General features: G+C 39.1%; 1 protein-coding gene across 1 annotated transcript in view; it reads left to right on the top strand.

Annotated features, from left to right (window-relative positions):
- Positions 1 to 26,501, top strand: part of PRKCZ (protein kinase C zeta) — a 4,411,399-nt gene that overhangs the window by 686,490 nt on the left and 3,698,408 nt on the right. Inside the window, exon 2 of the mRNA XM_044063009.1 lies at positions 25,434 to 25,555. Within this exon, the coding sequence (XP_043918944.1) occupies positions 25,434 to 25,555 (122 nt within the window). The remainder of the gene's footprint in view (positions 1 to 25,433; positions 25,556 to 26,501) is intronic.

Here is a 26,501-nt window from a genome sequence, read left to right as displayed (position 1 = left end):
GTACCCCCTCTCTGAAAACATTTCCCTTAACACAGTAAATTCTGCTTCCAGATCTTCTATATGCGAAGTCATCCTGGCAATTCGAATAGCTTGCCCTTTGATTATGCTAACTTTTTGTGATATAGGATGACAACTATCAAAATGTAAATAAGCATTGCAGAATGTTTTCTTTCTAAATATTTTAGATTTAAACTGTCTATTAGATGTATCTTTGTATATACAAGTGTCAAGGTAATTAATATTCATGTTGTTATACTGAAAAGTAAAAGAGAGAAAGGTAGTACTATTGTTAATATAATTTATGAAATTGATAATTTCCTCTTTACATCCCCCCCATAAAATAAAAATATCATCCAGATATCGGAGATATAATTTAATATGGGGCCAAAATGGTCCATTGAATACAAACTGTGATTCCCAACCTAGTAGGACCAAATTAGAATACACTGGTGAACAGTTAGCACCCATGGGGACACCAGTGACTTGTTGGTAAAATTCCCCTTCAAAACTTAAAAAATTATTTTCAAGAACTATATTCATCAATTCACATATTAATAAAATTTTGTCATTCTCCAGATCCGAATGTTTGAAAAGTACTTCTTCAAACAGATTCATTCCTTCATCTTTAGGAATACATGTAAATAAGTCTCTTACGTCTATAGTTAAAAATAGGACGTCATCATGAAATAAATCTTGTTTGATACTTTTTAAAAATTCCCAGGAATCTTTTAACAAATGAGAGGTCTTTTGAACCACATGTTGTATGTAAGAATCTATATATACAGATAGTGAATGTATTTTCGATCCCTTTGCTGCCACAATGGGTCTAAATGGAGGCCTAGAAATATCCTTGTGTATTTTTGGTATTCCAAAAAATACCGGAATTTTAGGAAATTTTGTAAAAAGAAAATCGTATTCACTAGGACTAATTCTCCCTTCTACTAAATATTCCTCCAAATGACTATTAATTCTAGAATATGAAATATTGATTTGGTTTATGGAAGTGTGACAATAAGTATTTTCATCTCCCAAGAGTACTTTCATGGCATTAGAGTAATTTTCACTTTTAAAAATAGCAATTCCCCCACCTTTATCTGGAACCATGATACGAATACTGTGATCATTCCTAAGATCACCTAGAAGATTAGATTCATTCTTAGTGAGGTTATAGTGTTCGAACCTCCTATTCTGTTTAAATTCATTATATAAGTCTTCCATGACTAATTTTTCATAGGTTTCCAGTAAAGGGTGCAAGGGTGGGTTATAGATACTCTTCCTTTTTATTTTATCAGTCGTTTCTGTATGATTTATAACATTCTCCTGTAATGGTTCAAGAAGTATCTTTAGATTTAGTTTTCTCACATATAGCTTAAGAGCTTCTATACTTTCTACAAGGTCACCACCGTGGGTAGGAATAAACTTAATACCTTTTGAAAAAAGGTTGAAATGATCATCAGTAATAGCTAAATCTGAATAGTTATAGATGGTAAACCCATCTTTCTTAAATACTATATGTTCTTCTGGCGCACTAGAGCTGTTAGTATTGTTAAACTCTAAAATGCATGCATGTGGTGTGAAAACTGATTCTTTTTCTGGGGATAGTATGTTCTGTTGTACTCCCCCTTGTTGTTGTAATGCTGTGCCAGTCTCTCCGAGCGCCTGAGGGTGGGAAAATCCCTTTCATCCAAATTATGTATATCCCTACCTTCTTCCACCCATTCTTCCATCTGCCCTGTATACTGATCCCTAGAAGTGGGTGAGAATCTTTGTGGGAAACCAACGCTGTCATGTCTTTGTTGTTGTTTATGTACAAATTTATTTCTATTAGATGAAGTATAAGGTAATTTATGGTTCTTATTTATGTATGCAGCATTATCCTGATAATTTTTCTGATCCCTAATAATTTTTCTTTTTTTCTTTTGAAAAATAAACATTCATGTATCAAATACATTTGGGTTGATACATATTTTTAGGGCTATGTTTGTTTAAATTTTTAATTAAATGGGTGATGTCATTTATTGAAGGGTTATATAAAGTGTAATTAAATGTGGTTCATTGTTTCTGATGAAGTCTCTACAATGAGATGAAAGCGCTTAAACTTTTGGTTACAATAAATGGAATCAGTTTTCACACCACATGCATGCATTTTAGAGTTTAACAATACTAACAGCTCTAGTGCGCCAGAAGAACATATAGTATTTAAGAAAGATGGGTTTACCATCTATAACTATTCAGATTTAGCTATTACTGATGATCATTTCAACCTTTTTTCAAAAGGTATTAAGTTTATTCCTACCCACGGTGGTGACCTTGTAGAAAGTATAGAAGCTCTTAAGCTATATGTGAGAAAACTAAATCTAAAGATACTTCTTGAACCATTACAGGAGAATGTTATAAATCATACAGAAACGACTGATAAAATAAAAAGGAAGAGTATCTATAACCCACCCTTGCACCCTTTACTGGAAACCTATGAAAAATTAGTCATGGAAGACTTATATAATGAATTTAAACAGAATAGGAGGTTCGAACACTATAACCTCACTAAGAATGAATCTAATCTTCTAGGTGATCTTAGGAATGATCACAGTATTCGTATCATGGTTCCAGATAAAGGTGGGGGAATTGCTATTTTTAAAAGTGAAAATTACTCTAATGCCATGAAAGTACTCTTGGCAGATGAAAATACTTATTGTCACACTTCCATAAACCAAATCAATATTTCATATTCTAGAATTAATAGTCATTTGGAGGAATATTTAGTAGAAGGGAGAATTAGTCCTAGTGAATACGATTTTCTTTTACAAAATTTCCTAAAATTCCGGTATTTTTTGGAATACCAAAAATACACAAGGATATTTCTAGGCCTCCATTTAGACCCATTGTGGCAGCAAAGGGATCGAAAATACATTCACTATCTGTATATATAGATTCTTACATACAACATGTGGTTCAAAAGACCTCTCATTTGTTAAAAGATTCCTGGGAATTTTTAAAAAGTATCAAACAAGATTTATTTCATGATGACGTCCTATTTTTAACTATAGACGTAAGAGACTTATTTACATGTATTCCTAAAGATGAAGGAATGAATCTGTTTGAAGAAGTACTTTTCAAACATTCGGATCTGGAGAATGACAAAATTTTATTAATATGTGAATTGATGAATATAGTTCTTGAAAATAATTTTTTAAGTTTTGAAGGGGAATTTTACCAACAAGTCACTGGTGTCCCCATGGGTGCTAACTGTTCACCAGTGTATTCTAATTTGGTCCTACTAGGTTGGAAATCACAGTTTGTATTCAATGGACCATTTTGGCCCCATATTAAATTATATCTCCGATATCTGGATGATATTTTTATTTTATGGGGGGGGGGTGTAAAGAGGAAATTATCAATTTCATAAATTATATTAACAATAGTACTACCTTTCTCTCTTTTACTTTTCAGTATAACAACATGAATATTAATTACCTTGACACTTGTATATACAAAGATACATCTAATAGACAGTTCAAATCTAAAATATTTAGAAAGAAAACATTCTGCATTGCTTATTTACATTTTGATAGTTGTCATCCTATATCACAAAAAGTTAGCATAATCAAAGGGCAAGCTATTTGAATCGCCAGGATGACTTCGCATATAGAAGATCTGGAAGCAGAATTTACTGTGTTAAGGGAAATGTTTTTAGAGAGGGGGTACCCTTTAGATTTGATTAATTCTACTTTACATAATATACACCAACAATGGGGTAAAAAATACATTCCCCTATTGGGCTCTTTTGAAAGCAATACAGTGGATAGGGCAAACACACAAAATTTTCACACTACTTGTGTTTTAACATACAACATAAGAACCCCCGCTATTAAAAATATTTTCCAAACAAATTGGAACATTTTTAGAACAAATGATGGTATACACAAGAAGTTGGGCAAAACACCCGGTTTTGTTAATAGAGTGGGCTTTAACATGAAACAACTTTTGGAATACAAAAGACCTTGTATTCTTCAAAACAAACGGGGTACAAAAAAATGTGGCATGTGTAATTATTGCCCTTACATTTGTATTGAACCTATCATCAGGCTAAATAATGTCATGAACAGTAAAGTGTATTTACAAGATGGCAATTGCAACACCAGGGGAGTGGTTTATCTTGCTCTATGTTGTACTTGTCAACATTTCTATGTAGGCAAGACTGAAAGATTATTCAAGAACAGGATATATGAACATCTAAATGACATAAAGAACCATAAGAATACCAATTCCCTTTATAAACATAGTATATCCTGTTCAGAATTTAAGAAATTTGTATTTGGTATTTTAGACACTGTTAAAATAGATATCAGAGGGGATTGGAAAAACTTATTAAAAAGAAGGAGAGCCAGTGGCAGTATAGATTGGCTTCTATGTTTCCAGGATTAAATGAAACAGTGTCATTAACACCACTACTCATTGAAAGGGCCAACAATATTTGAAGTATTCAAAGTTCATGTCTATGATATTTACATATATTAACAACAAAAAATATAATATTTTTTATTTATTCTTTATTCTGTTTTAAGAACTTTAGTAAAGTTTAAAAGATTCAATTCACATATTTACTTATTTATAAAACATTCATTAACAAAATTAGTAGTTTATAATGAATTATTTATAAGTTTTTATATTGATTAATGTGTTTTAAATTATATATTTTGTGCCAGTATTTATTAAGTATTTATTAAATATTTTTTTGCTTTGTATTCTATATAAAATGTATAAACATTCATGTATCAAATACATTTGGGTTGATACATATTTTTAGGGCTATGTTTGTTTAAATTTTTAATTAAATGGGTGATGTCATTTATTGAAGGGTTATATAAAGTATAATTAAATGTGGTTCAATGTTTCTGATGAAGTCTCTACAATGAGATGAAAGCGCTTAAACTTTTGGTTACAATAAATGGACTTTTGTTTTTACATCTTTCAACTGGTGTCCTGGATTCCTGGTTCATTTGGATATATTATCAACAGTTTTGTCCATTTACTTTTTGTCTTGGCTTGACCCCTTAACTGAGATCTTAACCCTATAGCTGTGCTAGTGGGCAGTCTTATTGAGGATCTGGAGAAAGAGGGAGAAACCAGCCCCAGACTGACTGTGATCTCTGTGTATTCTTAAGGGAAATTGTACTTTACTGTGTCATCCACCCATTGTGTACGTCCCTCACTCTTGCCTGTGGTGAGTTTTGATGCTCCTTGATTACTGGGCCAGTGCAGGGGTGTCAGACATGCCACCTTTATATTGGGTATGCGAGGATATCCAAGGTAAGCTAAAATCACCCCAGTAATTGGGGGGGTGGGGCTCAGCTAAACTTTGAAAATTAGGTGAGATGTCAGACTTCAGGCTGCAGCTGAGTTGCTTTTGATAGCAACAGTGACTACACTCAAACATCTGCTGTTGTGGTAAGACGACTACACAACTCCTTTTGAATATTTGCCTTTTTAAAGATGCTGCAAGTGCAGTGGTAATAGGCTAACATGTAGAAAACATTGATTGTACCAAGTAGCTGGGGGCCCAGTCGAAAAAGAAGCAATTTACTGAAAACTGTATAAAGCCTTCTATACAAAAGAAGCACAGGATATGTTAAGGTAGAGCTTCTGTTGAAAAGTAGAAAATAAAAGTCATTCAGATACATATTAAAGTGAAGTTTTTCTTGAAAAGTATTGAATAAAAGTAAGAGACAAATCTGAAAGCTAACATCAATAAGAAATAAATGAAATTGTTTAGTGGCCACATTTAGAGGTAACAGGAGTGGTTTAACAGCTGAAGGGCAGCAGTTTTCCATATGTTCTACAAAGAGCAATGCTGTTCTAGCTGTAGGCCCCCTTGTGAACTGAATGTAAGGGGCTAGCCATGGGTCAAGAAAAATGCTGTCTTGCTGAGGGAGAACAAAATCAACCACTGCTACTTCAAAGGCATCCCTCCCAACTGTCCCTGATTTTGCTTCATATTTTTGCTCCATTCCTAGAAATTATTTTTTATTTTTTTAGTAATTCACTGAAGATTCCAGTCAGCTAGTAATGCCACCAGTGCTAATAAGTGCATACTACTACTTGTTCATGATGAATGCAGTGTCTGGAGGTCTCCTGTGTCCTTGTTGATAATTTCCATGATACTTGTTAATTTCCATGATACTTATTCCCATGGCTTTGCAAATACAACTAGTCAGACTGATGGATCTGTAGTTTAAAGTATCTGTTGAAGGTCCTCCCGTCTCAGTCTTCCATTCTTATGGCACAAAGCCAGATGACTCCAGTGGTCCTGATAAGTCGTATTTTAGACTGCTCAAGAAGCATCCCGGGATCCTGGGATGTTAATCGGGGCCCATTGAGGCTATGTTCTTGGCTTTAGCAAGCACAGTCAGTACGTGCCCCCTAGTTATAGTTGGAGGGGTTATGTTTGAGGGTATTTCTTGGAGGATGATTGGGGTGAAGGGGGGGGGGGGTAAAGTTGGAACTGAATTTTTCTGTTAAGTTTGCTATATCAAAACACCAACGTTGAGCAAAAAACCTTTATAACAACACAAAGCTTTCAGGTTATACTCCCTTTCTCAATGCTTAATACAGGTTCATTAAAACAGCAGTTTATATACGAGTCATCAAGTCACATGATACGCAGCCCAAGTATCATATGACTAATTAAAACAATACATCATATCAAAATAAAAATATAAACTACAAATATAAAATTGAATGCAAAATATATAATACATAGTATATAACATATTATATACAATATATAACATATAATACTCACAAGAACACATTTTTCATTTTCATTGTTATTTCAACTTAATGCGTTGTATTTTGGCTAAAACAGGCTTCAACGAAACAGCAGAGTTCAAACCCGGTGCACTATCTGCTGATAATCTAATGATCCATTCAAGTTCCTTTATTTCCAAGATGTTCCCTAAGTCACCCCCCCCCCCCCCCCCCACTGGTTGCACAAACATTATCAATAACTCTGAATTTAAACTTATGGTCTAAATCGTGTATTAATATGTTTGAATAAGGCATTGTTTTCACATGCCCTTCTGATCTCTGATTTATGTTCTATTATACGTTCTTTTAACTTTCTGGTTGTTTTTCCTACATAGAATGAAAAACAGGCAGTACATGTTGCAAGATAAACAACATTATTAGTAACGCAAGTAGCCATTACATTCAATGTGAAAACTTTGTGTCAAGGGATGTACAAAAACGCTGTTGTCATGCATCTTATTAACCTCAGTGATCAAAATATCACCACAACAGCTGCAGTTGTTACAACTATATAGGTTCATAGGTTTATACTAGGCTATCTGCCCTAAGGCATTTATAAGCCTAGCCCAAATTTTTGTGGCTTACGCCACCCCTTATATGAAAAAATACTGTGCCCATTAGTTTGTTGTGCCTCTGTCCAGCAGTGACACAGAGATGATTCCCGGGGTAAACCTACGATCTCCCATCCACAGGTCTAGATTTCTCTTGAACAGAGTCAGCGAGGTGCTCTGCCTCACATGGACCGGGATTTTATTCCACAGCATAGGGAGTCTCTGAGTGATAAATCTATCCCTCCAGCATGTCCTATTTATATCCGTGCTAAGGTTTAAGTCGCTTGCTCTAGTGGTTTTGGTGGATTTGGATTTTTTGAGGTGGAGCATGTCCATTAATTCCGGGTTGGACATGGCCTTGTATGTCAGGCACATGTCACCTCTGAGCAGACGGTATGCGACTGAATAGAGCTGGAGTTTCTTCAATCTGGCAGCATATGACAGATTTTGGAGTCCCTTTATCCTTTTGGTGGGGAACTTTTGGGGTCTCTCCAATTGCTGCAGATGTCGGGTGAGATACATCCCGAATGGGGCAATGTACTCGATCATTGGTCTTATAAGTGAAGAGTACAGGGGAACAATGACCTCACTAGATCTGGATGTGAATCCCTTCATGATCAGGTGGGCAATGTAGAAGGTCTTTCTAACCACTTTAGCAACGTGAGTGTCAAAAGAAAGGCCACTGTCAACCTGGGTCCCCAGGTCCCTGATAACCTCTTCTGTGCTTAGTGTATTACCACCTATATGGTAGCTTGGGGTTACCTTGTTTTTCCCGAAGGATATGACTATACATTTTTTGGCGTTTAACTTCAGGCCATGGCTCTGGCACCAGCTATCTGTTTCCGTGAGTCCCTTCTGAAGGATATCCGTGTCCGATGCACTTTCCACTATGGCGCCCAGTTTGCAGTCGTCTGCAAACTTTGTCAGCCAAAGTCCTCCCATGTTGGCCTGTACTTCTGAGAAGTAGATGCCAAACAATAGGGGCCAAGGACCGAGCCCTGTGGGACACCACTTGTGACCGGCTTGGAGTCTGACACAGCGCCAGCAACTCTAACCCTGTGGGTTCTGTCCTTAAGCCAGTTTGCAACCCATCTTGTGACATATGGGTTTACATTTAAGCTGGTAAGTTTTTCTACAATACCGAGTGGGGTATTGTGTCAAAGCCTTTGCAAGGTCAAGGTAGGCTGTATGGACTGCCTTTCCTCATCAATGGCCTTGGTGACTGTTTCGAAGAAGTCGACCAAGTTCAAAAGGCATGATCTTCCCTTGACAAAGCCAAACTGGGTCGGGTCCAATGTCTGCAAGTCCCTATATCTTTGTTTATGAGCTCCATTATGATCCTCTCCATAGCTTTGCAGACTAGACTTGTTAAGCTTATGGGGCGGTAATTACCAGGGTCCGTAGAGGCGCCGCCTTTGTGGAGTGGGACCACAGTTGCCGTACACCACTCCTTGGGCACGTATCCTGTGGTAAGGCTGAGATTAAACAGCTGCCTTATGTGCGGGTTTAATTCCTCATTTAGCAGCACACAGCCGGGGACACCATCCGGTCCCATTGATGCTGTGTTTTTAGCTTTAGAGAGAGCAGCTTTCACCTGCGCATTTGAGATGTCCGGGAGGCTACACTCGGCTGGGATAGTTATCTCTCCTTTAGGGGGGGAGGGGTGAAGTTTGCACTGAACCTGTCTGCCAGTATGTTGGCAATGTCTGTGGGTTCAGTGATTTTTGTATCATTTTGGACTAATTCTGAGCATATCTGGGAGTTTCCACCCAGGTTCCTAACATAGCTGAAAAAGGCCTTATGATTGTCCTTTGAATCCATGGCAATTTTTCTCTCAAAATTGGCCTTAGTTGATTTTATGAGTGCTCGTATTTTTTACTAATAATGATCAGGGTGACTTCCCTTTTATGGATTTTGTTCTATCATGTAATAGCTTTCTCCTCTTATTGTAAAGTTTGTTAATGGCTGGGGTCCACCAGACTGGACGTTTGCCCTTTGTGGAAAGAGTCTTGGTTTTATTTGGGATTGCCTGATCCATGCAGTCCTGGAGGTGTTCATAGAAGGCATTTGTAAGGGCTTCTGCAGCTTGGGTTGTGGTTTCCTCTGGCTCAGGGGCCTTGAAGGATACCACACCAGTCTTGAGTAGTGTGAAGTTTGCTTTAGAGAAGTTCTTCACTATGGTCTTTTTGTTTGGGGTGGGGCGGATGTGGATTTCCAGTGAGATTAGTTTATGATCAGATCTCACCAATGAGGGATATACTTCCGTGTGGAGCATTTTGTCCCCATGTTTGTGACAATGAGATCTAGTATATTTTCTCCTCTCGTGGGAACAGTGACTAGCTGTTCCATGGCATTTGAATTTATGAACTCCAGGAACCGTTGGGCTAGAAAGTTAGGGCTTGAGTAATGTTCCCAGTCTATATTCGGGTAGTTGAAGTCACCCAATATGATGGTGTTTGGAGATACATTTATACCCTCCAGTGTCTTCAGGAAGGCTGTGTGGGGTTCCTGAGTTTGAGAGGGTGGCCTGTAGCATGCTACAATTTGTAGAGCAGTTTTGCCTATGGTTAGTTGCACCTGGATGGTTTCCGAAGCTTCGTGCGTTGCCACCAACCTGGAGGTGTGGGTATTCTTTATGAATATGGATACACCCCCTCCTTTTGTGGTGTGGTCCGGGTTTTGGGGCCGGAACGCATGATATGAGGTAAAACCTAATAGTGCCGGGTGCTCTCAGGAGCCTTGAACCAGGTTTCAGTTACAGCACAGACATCGATGTTCTCCATACTGAGAAGGGCCTCGAGTGCGTGCATTTTGAGATTTAGACTTCTGGCATTGAGCAGCATTACCCTCAGTTTCTTCCCATTTTTGTTTTCTAGGGTGGTAGGTTTAGAATTTGAGCCTTGCCTAAAAAGGCACTATGGGGTGGCAAGAGCCTTAGCCAATATCCGAATCCCAGGGTGACAGGTGCAAGCCGTCCCTGCGAAGCAGCGTGGCTTGTCAAGCATGTCATCCCAGGCAGACAGACACTGGATCCCCTTTGAATGACACCAGACATTAAGCCAATTGTTAAAGCTGTTCATCTTGTCTCTATATTGTGGCATCATTCTTGGTGAAGGAAGGATACTGCTCAGGGTTAGGGTCATACCTGCCTGGGCTACATAATCAGAGAGCTCCTCTGTCTCCATGTAGTCCAGGGAGGTACGTCTCGGGTCGTTCACACCAGCATGGACAATGACTGTGTCATATTTGTACTTGCCGTGGAGTGACCCGAGTGCTTGTGTTATGTGGCGGATTCTAGCGCCCGATAGGCAGCTTACTGTGACCCTCTCCTTGTTCAGCCTGGTGAGTGGGACGTCAGTGTGTCTGACTATGGAGTCACCTATGACAAGTATGTTTGGTGTTGTAGCTGTGACTGTTATATGTACCCTTCCTTCTTGTGTTACATCTACCCTGAATATCTTCCCTAAAATCTTTATAACATAACATGTTTTTTAGTGTCCTCATATTCCTGTAAGCAAACTGTGGGCTATTACCCAAAACGTCCCTAATTTTAGTGGACGCCATTAAGACAGTCCAATATTTGCTTATAACTCTCTTAACATAAGGTGTCATAGTATTATAAGATGTTAGATATCTAACCTTCTCTTGCCTATGTGAGTCATCATGAGAGTCCATCACACACTCATCAGTTAACAAAAATAATGGTTTAAACATTGTCCGTCTGTTATTAATTACTTCAGCCTTAGTTTTTGATAACATATCAGGACTATATCCACTATCCATAAATTGTTCATATATTTCCTCCAATTGACTTAAAAAGCAGGTATCATCAGTGTTTAGCCTGCTTATTCTGCCAAATTGTGCTTTAACCACACTTTTAAAAATGTGAGGGGCATGCATACTGGAACCATATAAATACCTCCCAGCATCAACCTCCTTTTTGTATACACTTGTATTCAGTACACCGTCCTGCAACTCTACAGCAACATCTAAAAAACTTATCAAACTATCTGAGTATTTCATCTCAAATTTCAAAAATTCAGTGGTATGATTCAAATAAATTAAATACTCAGTTCAAGGGATGACCCCTTCCATATCAAAAAACAATCATCCACAAATCTTTGGTAAAAACATACATTTGAATTTAAATATGTAATACCATCATAAATATACAGCTTTTCCCACTGATATAAAACTAAATTTGCATAAGTATTTGCTACCAGTGTGCCCATAGCTACACCGGTAAGTTGCAAATAAAGTTGCTTATTAAATAAAAATATAGTATTTAGCAACACTATTTCAAGTAAAGAGCAAATATTCTCAATATTTCGAGAAGGAAAGGATGAATATTTAACCAAAAATTCACGTATAGAATTAACACCATATTCATTTGGAGTGACCATAAATAATGAGATATCCAATGTAACAAGAAGGAAATCACCCCTATTAATTTCAACTCTATCTATACTATTATACCATTGTTTCAATTTCAAAATAAAATCTCTGGTGTCCTTCAAAACTGTATTACACTGTACTAATAAAGGTTGAAGTTGTTTTTGCAAATACACAGAAATAGGCGCAGTTATCCAGCCATTGCCTGAAACAATAGGCCGCATTTGGAGGTTTTTCCTGTGATTTGTGAATTTTGTACATCCCTTGACACACAAAGTTTTCACATTTAATGTAACGGCTACTTGCGTTACTAATAATGTTGTTTATCTTGCAACATGCACTGCCTGTTTTTCATTCTATGTAGGAAAAACAACCAGAAAGTTAAAAGAACGTATAATAGAACATAAATCAGAGATCAGAAGGGCATGTGAAAACAATGCCTTATTCAAACATATTAATACACATGATTTAGACCATAAGTTTAAATTCAGAGTTATTGATAATGTTTGTGCAACCAGTAGGGGGGGTGACTTAGGGAACATCTTGGAAATAAAGGAACTTGAATGGATCATTAGATTATCAGCACTTAGTGCACCGGGTTTGAACTCTGCTGTTTCGTTGAAGCCTGTTTTAGCCAAAATACAACGCATTAAGTTGAAATAATGAAAATGAAAAATGTGTTCTTGTGAGTATTATATGTTATATATTGTATATAATATGTTATATACTATGTATTATATATTTTGCATTCAATTTTATATTTGTAGTTTATATTTTTATTTTGATATGGTGTATTGTTTTAATTGGTCATATGATACTTGGGCTGCGTATCATGTGACTTGATGACTCGTATATAAACTGCTGTTTTAATGAACCTGTATTAAGCATTGAGAAAGGGTGTATAACCTGAAAGCTTTGTGTTGTTATAAAGGTTTTTTGCTCAACGTTGGTGTTTTGTGTTGCACTTTTTGAAACAGCATTTGGTGTTAAGTTTGCTATATCTCCAGCCTCTGAGAATGTGGTACCATTAACCACCAGTTCAGCACATTGCTGTGTGCTGCCCTTGAGGTTCTTGACATAGCTGACAAAGACCTTATGGTTATCTTTCACTAGGAGGCTATCTTAATCTCAAAGTTGGCTTTATTTGAACTAATTTTAACCCATATAGTTGCCTATTTAGTTTGATGAGAGAGTTTTTTATCTTTATAGGAATTACTCTTCCTGATTTTGCCATGTTTTTATTCTTTTTGTTGTATATCCTGTTTAATATAGGATGTTACCAGGGTGGGTTTGTTTCTGGGGCTAGTTGTGGACTTGCTTTTATTAGGTACAGCAGCCTGTATGCAGCCCTTGACATGGTCACACAGAGTTTCTAAAAGCAATTCAACATAGGCTGCTATGCTCTCAGGGTTTGGAGGGGCATTGGATTTTGACAAACCATCACTGAATGAAAGGTAGTTTACCTTGGAATGTTTCCTAACTGTTTCTGGTTTTACTGGAGTTAGAGTTGATTTTGATTTCAAAGGTTTATGGTTGGGCCTCACCAGGAAGGAAGAGACATGGGGGGGGGGGGGTGCAGCATTCTGTCATATTTGTGAGTACAAGGTCCAGTATGTTGGAGCCTCTGGTGGGTTTGTTTACTATTTGGTCTAAGGTGTATGTATTTAATGACGTCAAGGAATATCTGTGCCTGTAGATTTGAGGCCACGTAGAATTCCAAGTCTGTAGAGCGGTAATTAGTCTCCCATGAGTAGCACGTTAGGTTAAATGGCAAGTGTCTTGCGTAGGTCCAAGCATGCATTGTGAACTTCTTCGGAAATAGGGTGTGACCTGTAGCTGGCTAGGATATAGTATGAGATTTTGTCTGTGGCAATCTGCAGTAGGAGGAACTCAAGTGCATCATCCTGTTTGACCACCACCCTAGATATATGCTTGTTATTGATGTATATTGAGATACCTACAACTTTAGCCCGAGTCTGTGCAACCACTGGTCTAAAAGTGTGGAAAGCACTGAAACCTTGCACTTCCAGAGTACTGTCTGCCACTTTAAACCATGTCTTGGTAACTGCGCAGATGTCTGTAGTAGTCACTGTGAGGAGGGCTTGGAGGCAGTTTGGATTGTTTTTTTTTTGTTTGTTTTTATTTAAGCTCCTGTCATTGAGTAGTAATACTTTGAGGTCCAATTGAGTTAATTATGCTATGTGGACAGGTTTGTCAGTTCCTCGTTGCCTAAAAACAGCTCTTTGCAGGTGGATAACGTTTTAGCCAATATTCGAAAGCCTAGAGGGGACAGGTACAGAGCATCCTTGGTGAATCAACATGGTGTGCTAATCATGTCTTCCCAAGCTGACAAATATTGGATCCCCTTAAAATGATGCCAGAAAGACAGCTACATATCATATTAAAATCAATCATCTTTTGCTTATACTATGGCATCATCCTCTGTGATGGTAATATGCTGTTCAATGCTAGGCTCAGACCAGCCTGACATGCACAGTCTGAAAGCTCCATAATGTTTTCCTTCTTGTAGTTCAGGGAGGTAAGTCTCAGGTCATCAGGTCATTTACATCTACAAGGATTTTGATAACTCATACTGGTACCTTTGGTGTAATGACTTGAGGAGTGTGCGCATGGTTTGTTGGATCCTGGCTCCAGATAAGCAACTAACAAGATGTTCTTCATCTCACATTGCTGCAGTCCTTACTTATGGGTAGTCCGCTGTCCTCGGTCGGCCCGAATACCAAAGTATTAGGCTGACGTCGGTCATGGGCGCTCAGATCTGACATCAGAGTGTCAGGGTATAAAAGCGCATGACCGACATCATATCCTCAGTCTTTTTTGCCGCATGGTCCGATGCAGAAGCAGCGTTGCAAGTGCTGTTCGGCGTTCTGAAATTTTTCGAATTCGGAGTTTCAGACCGATACCAAGTTGGGCTAAGTACCCCGTTGGGGAATATTTTTGTTTTTTCTTGCCTCAGTTATTTACCGGATGTCAGAAAAAGTGAATAATTGTATTTCTTGTGGGAAACAGATACCGCATAGGGATTACCACTCACTTTGTATTCCTTGTTTGGGACCGGAGCACGACGTAGTCGGGTGTCGGTTTTGTGCTAGGTTCAATAAGCGCACTATAAAACGGAGGTTAGATTGCACTAGGTTAGTCTTTGGCAAGCGGTGTAATTATAATATGCCGTCGGATACTCCGGCCGCTTCACGAAGAAGCGCAAAGACAAAACTGTGAAGCCTAGGCAGGATGATTCGTCCGTTTCGGACGCCGGTCCATTAGAAGCTACAGGGGAACAGGTGGATCCGGCTGAGGTTTCTGTTGAGACTCAGGGAGAAACTTTGATTTTGCAAGAGGTGGCTTCACAGGGATCAGGTCAGGCGGAAGGGGCCTCACAGGTTACTATTCTCCCTACTGTGCCTAGGGTGGTTAGGCCTTCTGCTACTATTTCTAAGGCTCCTTCTAAGGGCAGGTCTGTTTTGCCTTCCTCTGGTGTCAGTACTGGTTCCTCAGGGTCAGTGCCTAAAAGCACATGCTTAAAATGGCAGAAGATTTGATTACTTTAATTAGAGGTTCTATGCCCCCTCCTGATAAGAGGCCCAGGGTAGAGCTAGAGTTGGAAAGTTTGGAGCAGGCCTCAGATGATTCAGAGTCTTCTGTGGAAGACATTCAAGATTTTCCTCCTTATTCGGATTCTGATGCAGAGGATTCCACTCCTTCTGCTTCTCCTCCTGAGGATTTTTCTTTTCAGAAACTTTACATTCCATGAGGGAGCATTTTAAGTGGGAAGGACAGGATTTCTCTGATTCTCGGAAAAGGCTTAGGGAATTTTGTTTTACCACAGCATAGACCCTTAGCTATACCTCCAGTTTTGGATGTTGTTCAAGATGTTTTCTCGGAGGCTTCCCTTAATCCAGATTCTGTGCCTCCTGCGCCAGTCAAACCAGACAGGTATTACAGGGTGCCTGAGGCTCATAAATATCTGTATAAAAGTCCTAGGGCAGACCCAGAAACTATTAGTCAGGGGCCTAAAGGTGTTAGAGCTTCTGTTGTAAAAAATCCGGTTCCTCTAGATAAGGAAGCTAGAGCTTTGGATAGATGGGGTAAGAAGGTGTATACCTCTTCTACGTTAGCAATGAGGGCTTTAAATTGCCAGTTTCATATGTTGAAATATCAGAATTTCCTTCTCTCTCAGCTAAAATCTAAAGTGGATGCTTTAGCAGAGGGTATTGAGTGTAAAGAACTGCAGGATTTGGTACATGTCTCTGAACAGGTGGGCAAGCATTCTTTACAGTGTGGCTTTGATGCTTTACAGGCTTCTTCTAGGGTGGCTGCCACTGGTTCAGTTATTCGAAGGCACGCCTGGCTTAAGGATCAGAATTTGTCTGAGCATGTTAAGGCTAGAATTCTGGATGCCCCTTTACAGTCTGAAGTTTTGTTTGGTTCTCCTGTAGAGTCTGTATTAAAGAAAATGGAGGACAAGGCTAAGTCTATGCAGACTGTTAAAGATTTTTTGCAGGTGCAACCTCCAAAGTTTAGTAGAAATTGGCCTACTAAAGGATGGACTTACCCTTCTTCTGATTCTCAGTCTAGGGGCAGATCTAGACGTGGTAGGGGCAGAGCTCAGAGTTCCTTCAGACCTAGAACATGGAGTTCGCCTGCACAGTCTACAGGTGAGGGCAGGGGCCAGTCCTTTCGTAAACAGGCCCAATGACCTGCATTTTCAGCTGCCAGATTCCTCTTGCCTGGCAGCTCCTTTGGGAGGAAAGTTAGCACTTTTCAAGCAAAACTGGCTTTTAGTCACCCAGGACAAATGGGTATTGGACATTATAAACCGAGGCTACAAGTTTTATTTCCATACATTGCCTCCTTTCAAAGGCATGCCAGATGTTCCTCCTCGGCAAAGGTTAGAGGCTCACAAACAGATTTCTTTACTTCTTCAAATGGGAGCTATACAGCCAGTTCCTCTGTCAGAAGTGGGCCTAGGATTTTATTCTCGCCTGTTTCTAGTTCCAAAGAAAGGGAACACGTGGAGACCGATTTTGGATTTATCTATCCTCAACACTTATCTGGACATTCCAAAGTTCAAGATGCTGACGTTACAACAGCTTTTACCTCTGTTGGGAAAAGACCACTGGATGGTAACTCTGGATCTCAAAGAGGCTTATCTTCATGTTCCTATCAGGCCCAGTTGCAGGAGGTACCTGCGTTTTCGAGCTGGAAATTTACATGATCAGTTCTCTGCATTGCCCTTTGGCTTATCTACTGCACCCAGAGTGTTCACAAAGGTTCTGGCTCCAGTGATAGCCTTTTTCAGGTTAAGAGGAATACAGATTTATCCTTATTTGGACGATTGCCTGATTATTGCTCAAGACAAAGACGAACTTCTTCATCATCTACAATATGTGATGGCAGTGTTAAGATGCCTAGGGTATTCTGTGAACGAAACAAAGTCCAGTCTAGTACCCTCTCAGGACATGTGCTTTCTGGGTGTGAGACTGAATACCGCTTCCCAGATGGCTTTTTTGACCCCAGACAAACAAAGAAGCCTTTCTCTTTATTTCCATCAAATGTCTCTACGGTCCAGGCTGACTGCAAGGACAGTCCTTCAAGCCTTGGGGTTCATGGCATCTTGTATTCTGGTGCTTCCCAATGCCAAACTGCATATGAGGAAGCTTCAATGGTATCTCAAAAACGTATGGACACAACACTGCCAAGATCTAGACACTGTCATTCAGATAATACCTTGCATTCAGAAGGAATTTTTGTGGTGGGCTCAGGAATGTCACCTAAACAAGGGACTCTCTGTGACCCGACCAGAGGCGAGTCAGATTCTAACGACAGATGCCTCGGACAAGGCTTGGGGAGCACACCTCAATGGAAAATGGGTGTAAGACACGTGGCCTGTCAGACTTCAACATTTGCATATCAACTTGAAGGAGATGTTAGCAGTCCAATTTGCATTAATGGCTTTCAAGGATTTCCTTCACCCAGGGCAGGTGTTGATTCAAACAGACAACACTACTGTCATGTGGTACATCAACAAGCAAGGGGGAACCCATTCATACCCACTTTGCAGGCAAGCGATGATTTTGTGGGAGACTGCTCTCAGTTTACACCTCAATCTTCAAGCAAGGTTTCTGCCAGGAGCACAGAACTCCTTAGCAGATGTGTTGAGCAGACAGACAGTGGATCCTCACGAGTGGAAATTGGATCCTCATGTATTCCAAAAGTTGACAGTGTTATGGGGGACTCCAGACATAGATCTGTTCGCTTCTCCACTAAATTACCAGTTGCCAAAGTTTTGCACAAAAAGGTTTCATCACACAGCTTGGAAGGTGGATGCTCTATCATTCAGTTGGAACAATCTTCATGTTTATGCCTTTCCACCTCTGCCTCTCCTCCCCAAGGTACTCTTGAAGGCCAGACAAGACAAACCATCCATGATTCTGATAGCACCGGATTGGTCTCAACAGCACTGGTACCCACTTCTGAGGAGTTTAGTAAGGGAGCCTCCATGGCCTCTACCTTTAATTCCGCATCTTTTGTCTCAGGAGGGCAGTCACTTCCTCAATGTCAGGATTCAGTCTCTGCATCTAACAGCTTGGCATATTCTGCTTTAGACCCTGGAGGGTCTCAGCTGCCACAACAAGTTTTGAATGTTATTTTGGAGGCCAGAAGGCCTAGTACAAGGAAAGTTTATGCTGATAAATGGAGGAGATTTTTTATTTGGAGCAAAGAGAAGGATTTTGATGTTTCCAAGCCTAATTTAAGTGCTTCTCTTCAATATCTTACTGAGTTACTGGACAAAGGTTTGTCTTTCTCCTCTATAAAGATTCATGCTGCAGCCATTTCTGCTCACTATGATTGTGACCCTCTTTATTCTCTCATCCTTTGTTTAAGCAATTTCTTAGAGGGGCAAAGAACATAAGACCCCCACGTAGAGCTCCTACTCCTGCTTGGGATCTCAATTTTGTGTTGGAAAAACTTACTCTACAACCTTTTGAGCCTGCAGCTACGGCCGAGTTAAAGTATTTGTCTTGGAAAACTGCCTTTTTGTTGGCCATTACTTCTGCAAGAAGGGTTTCTGAATTACAGGCCCTTATGGCAGTGGAGCCTTTCCTGATTTTTCATAAGGATAGGGTATCTTTGCGTACTAATCCTTCCTTTATGCCTAAAGTGGTTTCTAGTGTGGCCTTAAACCAAACTATTCATTTGCCTACTTTTTATGCAAACCCTCAAAATAAAGGGGAGAAGATTTTGCATACTTTGGATATTCACAGGCAGTTGCGTTATTATTTGAGCAGAACCAAGGAGTTCAGACAGTCTCAGCAGTTGTTTGTTTCTTTTGCTTTGGGTTCTCAGGGTAAACCTGTTTCAAAACAAACTATTTCTAAGTGGATTGGGTTTTGTATTTCTTTCTGTTATTCCCATCATGGCAAGGAGATTCCGGCTGGAATCAGACCTCATTCCACTAGAGCTACTGCCACCTCTACTGCCTTTCTAAGGGGGGTAGCTACAAAAGATATTTTGGAAGCAGCTACTTGGAGTTCAGTACATACTTTTTCTAAGCATTACCACCTTCCTCTTTATTCTAAGTCTAGGGCTGGATTTGCCACTGCAATATTACAGGGCATTTTAACAGCCCCTAATGCTTTATGATTTTGCCATCCTCCCTTTCCCGTTGCTTTGGGATTCTACCCATAAGTAAGGACTGCAGCAATGTGAGATGAAGAACATAGTACAGTTTTGTACCTACCATAAATGTAGATGTTCGAAGATCCACATTGCTGCAGTCCAATTTACCCTCCCTCCTTCCCCTCTGTAGTTTGGCATGGTTATATGGTTTGTGTGATGGTTGTTGTTGGGCCTGTTTTTGGGAGGTATTCTGTTTTTGGCTGTGGCCTTTCTTTTTGGGCCTTCTGACATCTGGGGCAAGAAAAGACTGAGGATATGACGTCGGTCATGCGCTTTTATACCCTGACGCTCTGATGTCAGATCTGAGCGCCCATGACCGACGTCAGCCTAATACTTTGGTATTCGGGCCGACCGAGGACAGCGGACTACCCATAAGTAAGGACTGCAGCAATGTGGATCTTCGAACATCTACATTTATGGTAGGTACAAAACTGTACTTTTTTTTTCCTTGTTCACCCTGATTAGAAGAGCATCAGTATGTTTTAAATAAAGTCCTCTATGACGAGAGTCCTGGGAAGTGTGTTTTCATGCTTTAGGGGCTTAGTGTTGTGGGCTCCATTGAGTTTGACTGTATGTGTGGAGTTTGATGTTCTTTTTTTTCTGAGTGCCTCTGGGCTTGCTTGACAACAGAAGGTCTAGGCCATATTTTGTTGTTTAGGAAAATTGCTTTTAAGTGCCTCTGCATACGTTGTATATATGAAGTGGTTGCTGTTTGTTTGGTTTTGACAATCTCGTATGCATTTGTATGCAAGAGTTTTGCCTCCAGTGTCATTGTATAGGTATGCCTCTTGCATATTGTAGCCGTTTCTTTAAGGATTAAGTGGTTGCTGATAAACATGAGACAATTGCTATATTGTCTTAAGATGCCCATATCCACCAAGATGGCTACAGAGAAGTTAAGAAATTGCATAGGCATGTTTTCCAGTCTTTTGATTTGGTGACCTGCAAGGGGTGATGTATTGGGGTTAGAAGACTGTAAAGGATACTTTGTTGGTGCAGACTAATAAGGGTGCTTTATTGGGGCAGATTATGCTAAACAGTAGTACATTCTACAAACTTTTACACAATACTGAATCCTACTGAATTTATAGGTATTGCCACTCGACACCCAATTATCTCTTCTAAGCTTGTTGGCTCACAGGCTATTATTTGCTCTGTATTTAGAGGGTACAGTTTTATGGACCATTCTGTAAGAAATATTTGCTTTGTATGATGGATCTGTGGAAAACAAAAGGTTGGAAGAGTACTTACATAGCTTATACAGCAGACAATAACAAATAAAGGGGGAGAGAGGGACTTTGGAAATCAGATCATTATAAGGGCTGTGGCCGTAGGCACAGCCTTACAAAACCACAACAGGAAAAGGGTGGGAGGGAAATATAGTGGGATTCGATCAAATAAAGTCAGTGTTGGAGCTCTTTCAGAAACTTTACCTTAATGTCTCAGTGGGGATTGGGGCCAGGGTTGCCAGATTTCCAAATGGCCAGGTAGGGACAAAAAAAAAAAGGTCTTTAAACACGGAGCTACGGAGCTACTTCTCTTTAATACCGAACATCAGGCAGTTCCGCATTAAACACAAGTAGCTCCGTGTTTACTGGTTTTTGATTGGCCCGTATACGAGCCAATCAAAAAACTTGCAAAATGGAGCTGTGTTTAATGCAGAACTGCCTGATGTTCTGCATTAAACACAAGCAGCTCCATGTTTAGCGATTTTCGATTGGCCCGTATACCGGGGGGGGCAATCAAAAAAAAAAAAAAAAAGGAGGGCTATTTCGCTGGGATTTAAACCGGCAGTGCGTGACTCAGGATAGGGTTGCTGATCCTGGGACAATCCCACTCAAATAGGGACATCTGGCAACCCTGGTTGGGGCAGACACAATGAATAGAGTAACAGAAAGGCACTAGAATGCAACTTTAAGCAGGTAAATAATAACCACAATATAAAACTGTAGGATCAAATTTGGAATATCAACAACTAAAAAGCACTGAAGCACAAATCCTGGATTTCTACTACAGTTTAAGGCACCAGACTATGCAGAAATTTACTAGAAGCACTGTTTATGGAAAAAATGCAATAATAAATGACTAAATAAGGCTCCCGTCTGGCAGTTGTCCACAGTTCTGCCCCAAATGTGAATAGAACTACAAGACTAAGAGCCAGCAGGGTTTGAAATACAAACTGCTAGTTTTGCAAGTAATTCTACTTGTGGACATAGAAGTGCAATATAATGTAGAAACAGTTTTCCCACAATTGCAAATTAAGTTACAAGACTAGGGTCCCAGAACAAACTAAAAAAGGAAAACAAACATGGAAAAAAAGCAAAAAAAGTACAAAGTATCACCATGCAAGATGCAATAAGTGCAACTTAAATATTTAAGCAGAATTCAAATAAAAGTTTTTTTTTCCTCATTCCTTTCTGATAAAAAGCTTGTTTACTGACGGTTCAGGGCTTTCCACACCTCTCCAAGTCTTTCATAAAAAAACTCTGAGGTGGGCTAGCTCTGTGCTGGATATAGCAGGCTAGAGAGGGAGCCAGTCAAGTAAAGTCAATAGTGGAGCTCTTTCAGAAACTTTAGCTAAATGTTTCGGGGGCAGAACTGGAATGCAACTTGTCTGATCTGCAGGTTAACATTTTAGAAACTTTGGACTGAGAGAAAAAAATAAAGCAGAATGAAATAAATAATGTTGAACTAAAGTAGCAGTATCATAAAACCAATACAAACGAAGAGTAAAGTACAGAGACCAAAGGCATTTGGAATATGCAAATACAAAGAACTGTAAGAAAAAAATCAGAGTAAGATAATACGTGCATAAATAATAAAAGAAAATCTTATGTGTCTGTGATTGCAGATGTTTACTTAGTAAACACTCGACTAAATTTCTACAGAGTGAAATAATGCAGCGGCATTGGTATTTCCATGCCTTGATGTGGCTCTGAACCATTGGGTTATTATGTAGCAGAGATTCTTGTTTTAACTTAATTTCTTGAAAATAGAAAGTGATAGAGAATCCAGCAACATCCTGACTTGTGTGCCTAGTGGCCAGATTGTTTTGCTTAGCACACAAACATAATCATTTGTTGAAATTCAAATTAAATTAATTGGCTTCCATATCCAGTCTATTAATCTGTCTGCCATCACAGGTTATGTTAAAAGTAAACTTTCCTCAGGAGGCACAGTTGTTTTATTTAATTATTTATTTATTTCATCTTGTGGTCCCCGTGGAGTAGGTTATTGTATGTCATTGATGCCTCTCCTTGGTCTCAAGTGCCATGAGTCATTCCTGACTCCCTTAGACCCATGTTAAAACTCCCTCACCGTCCTAGTGCAGTATCTTACTCATGGTCATTAGGATTTTTTTTTATTTGTATGTCCTACCCATTTCACTGCAGCAGCATTCAGTGTGCAGTACCATAAGGCAGTTATGGCTTGAGAATGTCGGTGTGTACCCAAGGTATTTGTAAAATGTGATGCATACCCAAGTATCACCACCAGGGCTTATGTGTCTGCTTATGACCCTTTCCTTCCCCGAGATATGCAACTGGTAAAATATTGCTGCATTTTATATCTCCACCTCGAGTTACTTCCTCCAGTGCAGGGCTCGGTAGTTAGACCTGTACTTCCTGTATGATTTCTTGACAGAAAGGTTTTGAAATACTCAGCTTTATTGATTTTTGTTGGTGGTGGTGGTGGTGGTGGTGGTGGTGGTTCCTTGCTTGCTTTATTGTTAAAATAATTTGGTCAGGTGTCAAGAAAGCTTGATGGTTTATACATTCCTTGTATTTTTCTTGAAGTGGTAATAAGTTTTCAGTTGTAAAGTAAACCAATGAGCAGTTTGCTTTCAAATCATTTTAATTCTGGAAGAATCAAAGATATTCTGGGAGGTTAAGAGTAATGTTAAGGAGATGATCTTTTGCACTGTTGTAGTCAGCTGTTAAGACAATGCAAGGCTAGTTAATGGCTGTGATTATTTTGTTTAAAATCATGCCTTGTGGCATCTTTAAGTATGCGTTGGAGATAAAAGTAGTGATCACAGAGAGGTGATTAAGAAAAGGAGATTGTACCATGGGTTTTGTTAGCTTTTCACGTGCATTGGTCAGCAACCAATCAGCCATGATATCCTGCCAGAGGAGTGTAATCTTCCTCTTTATTAACCAAGCTGTTGGCATTCAGGCCGTGTTTGTCCGTCCATCCATCCACCCACAGTCAGTTTTTCCCATTTTTACACATGGGGTCAGGGTGTCCTTCATCAGTGACAATCATCTACAGCCATGTTTCTTGCTATAGGGTAGCTAGCCCTGCTGTATCTATAATGTGTTTTTAGTGCTCTCATTTGTGAAAATGATGCTACTTGTCTCGGTGTTCATCTGAGTCTCATCAACAAGGATTTGTTTCACAAACATTTGTTACCTGTTTCTGTTGTTACAGGATTAGGAAAGCAGTGCCATGTTAAAATAATACTGCCTGCTTTTTAAGGCAGAGATAAAGTATTCCTGTTTTGGACAGTGTCTAAATCCTCCTGTCAGTCTTCTGTTTTTACAGGTGCTCGCTTACTGTTACAAGGAAAGTTTTTTATGAACTAAATACAAAAAATGTATTATAACATTTGCCCTGGTTTTGCTGCCAGCATGTTCTGTACAACTGAAGTAATTGCCTACAGAATTTTTAAGAGTGGTATTAAAATATTTTGCAACAAGGAAAATTTGTACAAAAAAGGATTCTTATTATGGAAATATACAAGACTGGGTGTTATAAAGATCTGGACTAATTTGTTAGATGGAAACCTTTGTCCTAATGAGATTGAAATGTCTGTACTTAGGAAAAGAGCATAACAGTTACAGTAAATTTACATTACACATTGAAATATGTAGTTTTCTTTATATTTTCATATGCTTATTTGATGTCAGAAGATTAAGAAATAATGGACTATGTGCACTGACCCTAGGTGCAATTTTTTTACATAAGAAAAGAGAGTTTAACAGAAATACAAGGTACAAGCAAAAGTGATTCACATTTTGGGCTTGGGTGCTTTGTGCCTGTATGGGATTTGCAAGTGTAAGTCTGATATGGCAACCCTGATGACTGAAGAATGAAAAGTGTTTTATGTATACGAGCATTGAGATTGGTTTACCTTGGTGTATTCATCTTCCGGCAAGATATAGCAATGTTGGACTTAGTATATATAAATACCTGGTGGGTGGCATGGAGTAAAGCATCCCTACACAAATGTTTTAAAAATTTTGCTTTTTGGATAGAATGATGTAGCTCTGACCTTCCAGGTGACTAAAGTTCAATTAGTAGGTCAGGATTTGGCCAAGTCGGGTAAGGAGGATGGAAAATAAGTGTCTCCTAGGGGGTGGTGTGGCAGTTTTTTCTTGCAGTCAAAGGCTTCCCTCTGGGGAGCAGTGAGCATTTCCTGGTTGGGAAGCAGATTGCCATCCTGTAATGTAGTGTTTGTAACGCCTGTCTGCATAATGTTACCCTACTTAAATGGGGGAATGTCAGTGTCACCATATGAAAGGCCATCGGGGATGTTCTGACCCTAAAGAGAGAGGACTCATATGTTTAGGGTTAATGTCAGGATTTCAGCATAACACTGCCCTCTTAGATGGATGGAGAGAGGAAATGGGCTAAGGAAGATGTAAGGGTTTGAATGGAAGTGGGAGCCGGTAAAAAAACAAGAAAAAAAGCATTACAGCAAGTTTCAGTCTTCACTGTTTTTTTTTTCAGAGTAACTGCATTTGTGTTTGAAGTTCTGGGACTCACAGTTTAAACCTTTGACCTCTTGTTATAAAAGAAGGCACTAATAAACAGGCTAAGTGAGCACTGACTTTCTTGTTCTCACCACTGCCTGTATTGGACAACAAAAATAATGAATTTAGAACTTTAGTGTATTACATAGTAAGCATCATCTGTAGCTGTACATGTGGAACAAGTGACATGTTCTAATTCTTAAATTTATTTTTTTTTTTGTTTAAACAGGGACATGTTTATTACAGACTTGGATTCAGGAATTTCATACTTTGCACTTTGTGACGAAGTGAGAGATATGTGCTGTCTAAAGCCAGAGCAGCCAGTCACACTCAAATGGATCGATGATGAAGGTAAACTTGTAATTATACAACTGTTTTACATGCTGTAATAAAGTTTCACGAAACTGTCATTTGCAGCACTTAGACAATCTAATGTGCATGATTTGTGGCTCCCAGTTTGCATTAGCTGTAAAACAGGGTATACATATATTTGTGAAGGTTGGTGGTAGTAAAACAGCAGCTTATACGTTTGCGGGTATCAGATACCTTAGTGTGTGTCAAGGGGGTTTGAAAAGGAGTGATTGTTAGGTTTATGTTGTAGAATTAAAAATTTTACTCTCTTGAAAACCTGTTAAAATGCCCATCTGCAATAAATTGTATAGTGATTGCTGGTCCTTTGGCATCTAATAATGGCCGTCATTTTCTATTTCAAGAACTCATTTCTTTTCTCAGATTTCAGAGAATAGTGTTCTTTGCTGTATATTTTTAGCTGAGCCATTGCATCATTTTCTGGCATTTAGTTTTGATTTGTTGGTTCCTAATCAAGTTTTGTGTTTATCAACTCCAAGTACAGCATGTACAGTGTACGTACATGTACACTGTACATGTATGTACAGTGTACATAAAGAAGTTGGGCTGCTGTGCTGAAGACCATTAATTCCTTATGGAGGTCCAGAAAGCAGAAGCAGAAGTCATGAACTTTACAGTTAGCTTGGTACTAAACTATGAACAATTATATTTTTTGAGGGGATGCTGGAGTGGGCATTCATTAAAGTTAGAGAAAATGTTCTGTAGAGTCTTATAGAACTCCTTTTCATTAATAGGGAACATGCATTGTTTGTTTTGTTTATTTTTATTTGTTAAACGGGGTAGACAATTGCTCCAGGTTAAAAATTTTCATGCTTTGTGTGAAGGCTGCCAGCCCAACTAGCTGGAATTTTGTAAACAATTCTGTCATTTGTGAATAGTGATATGATTTATATTCTTAACTTACAGATTTAAGTAAACTGTATGTTAT

Source organism: Protopterus annectens, chromosome 2.part1, assembly GCF_019279795.1.
Source record: "Protopterus annectens isolate FY-2018-M chromosome 2.part1, PAN1.0, whole genome shotgun sequence".
Taxonomy (NCBI): Eukaryota; Metazoa; Chordata; order Ceratodontiformes; family Protopteridae; genus Protopterus; species Protopterus annectens.
The sequence above is the reverse complement of the archived record's forward strand: the minus strand, read 5'-3'. Positions and strand labels throughout refer to the sequence as shown.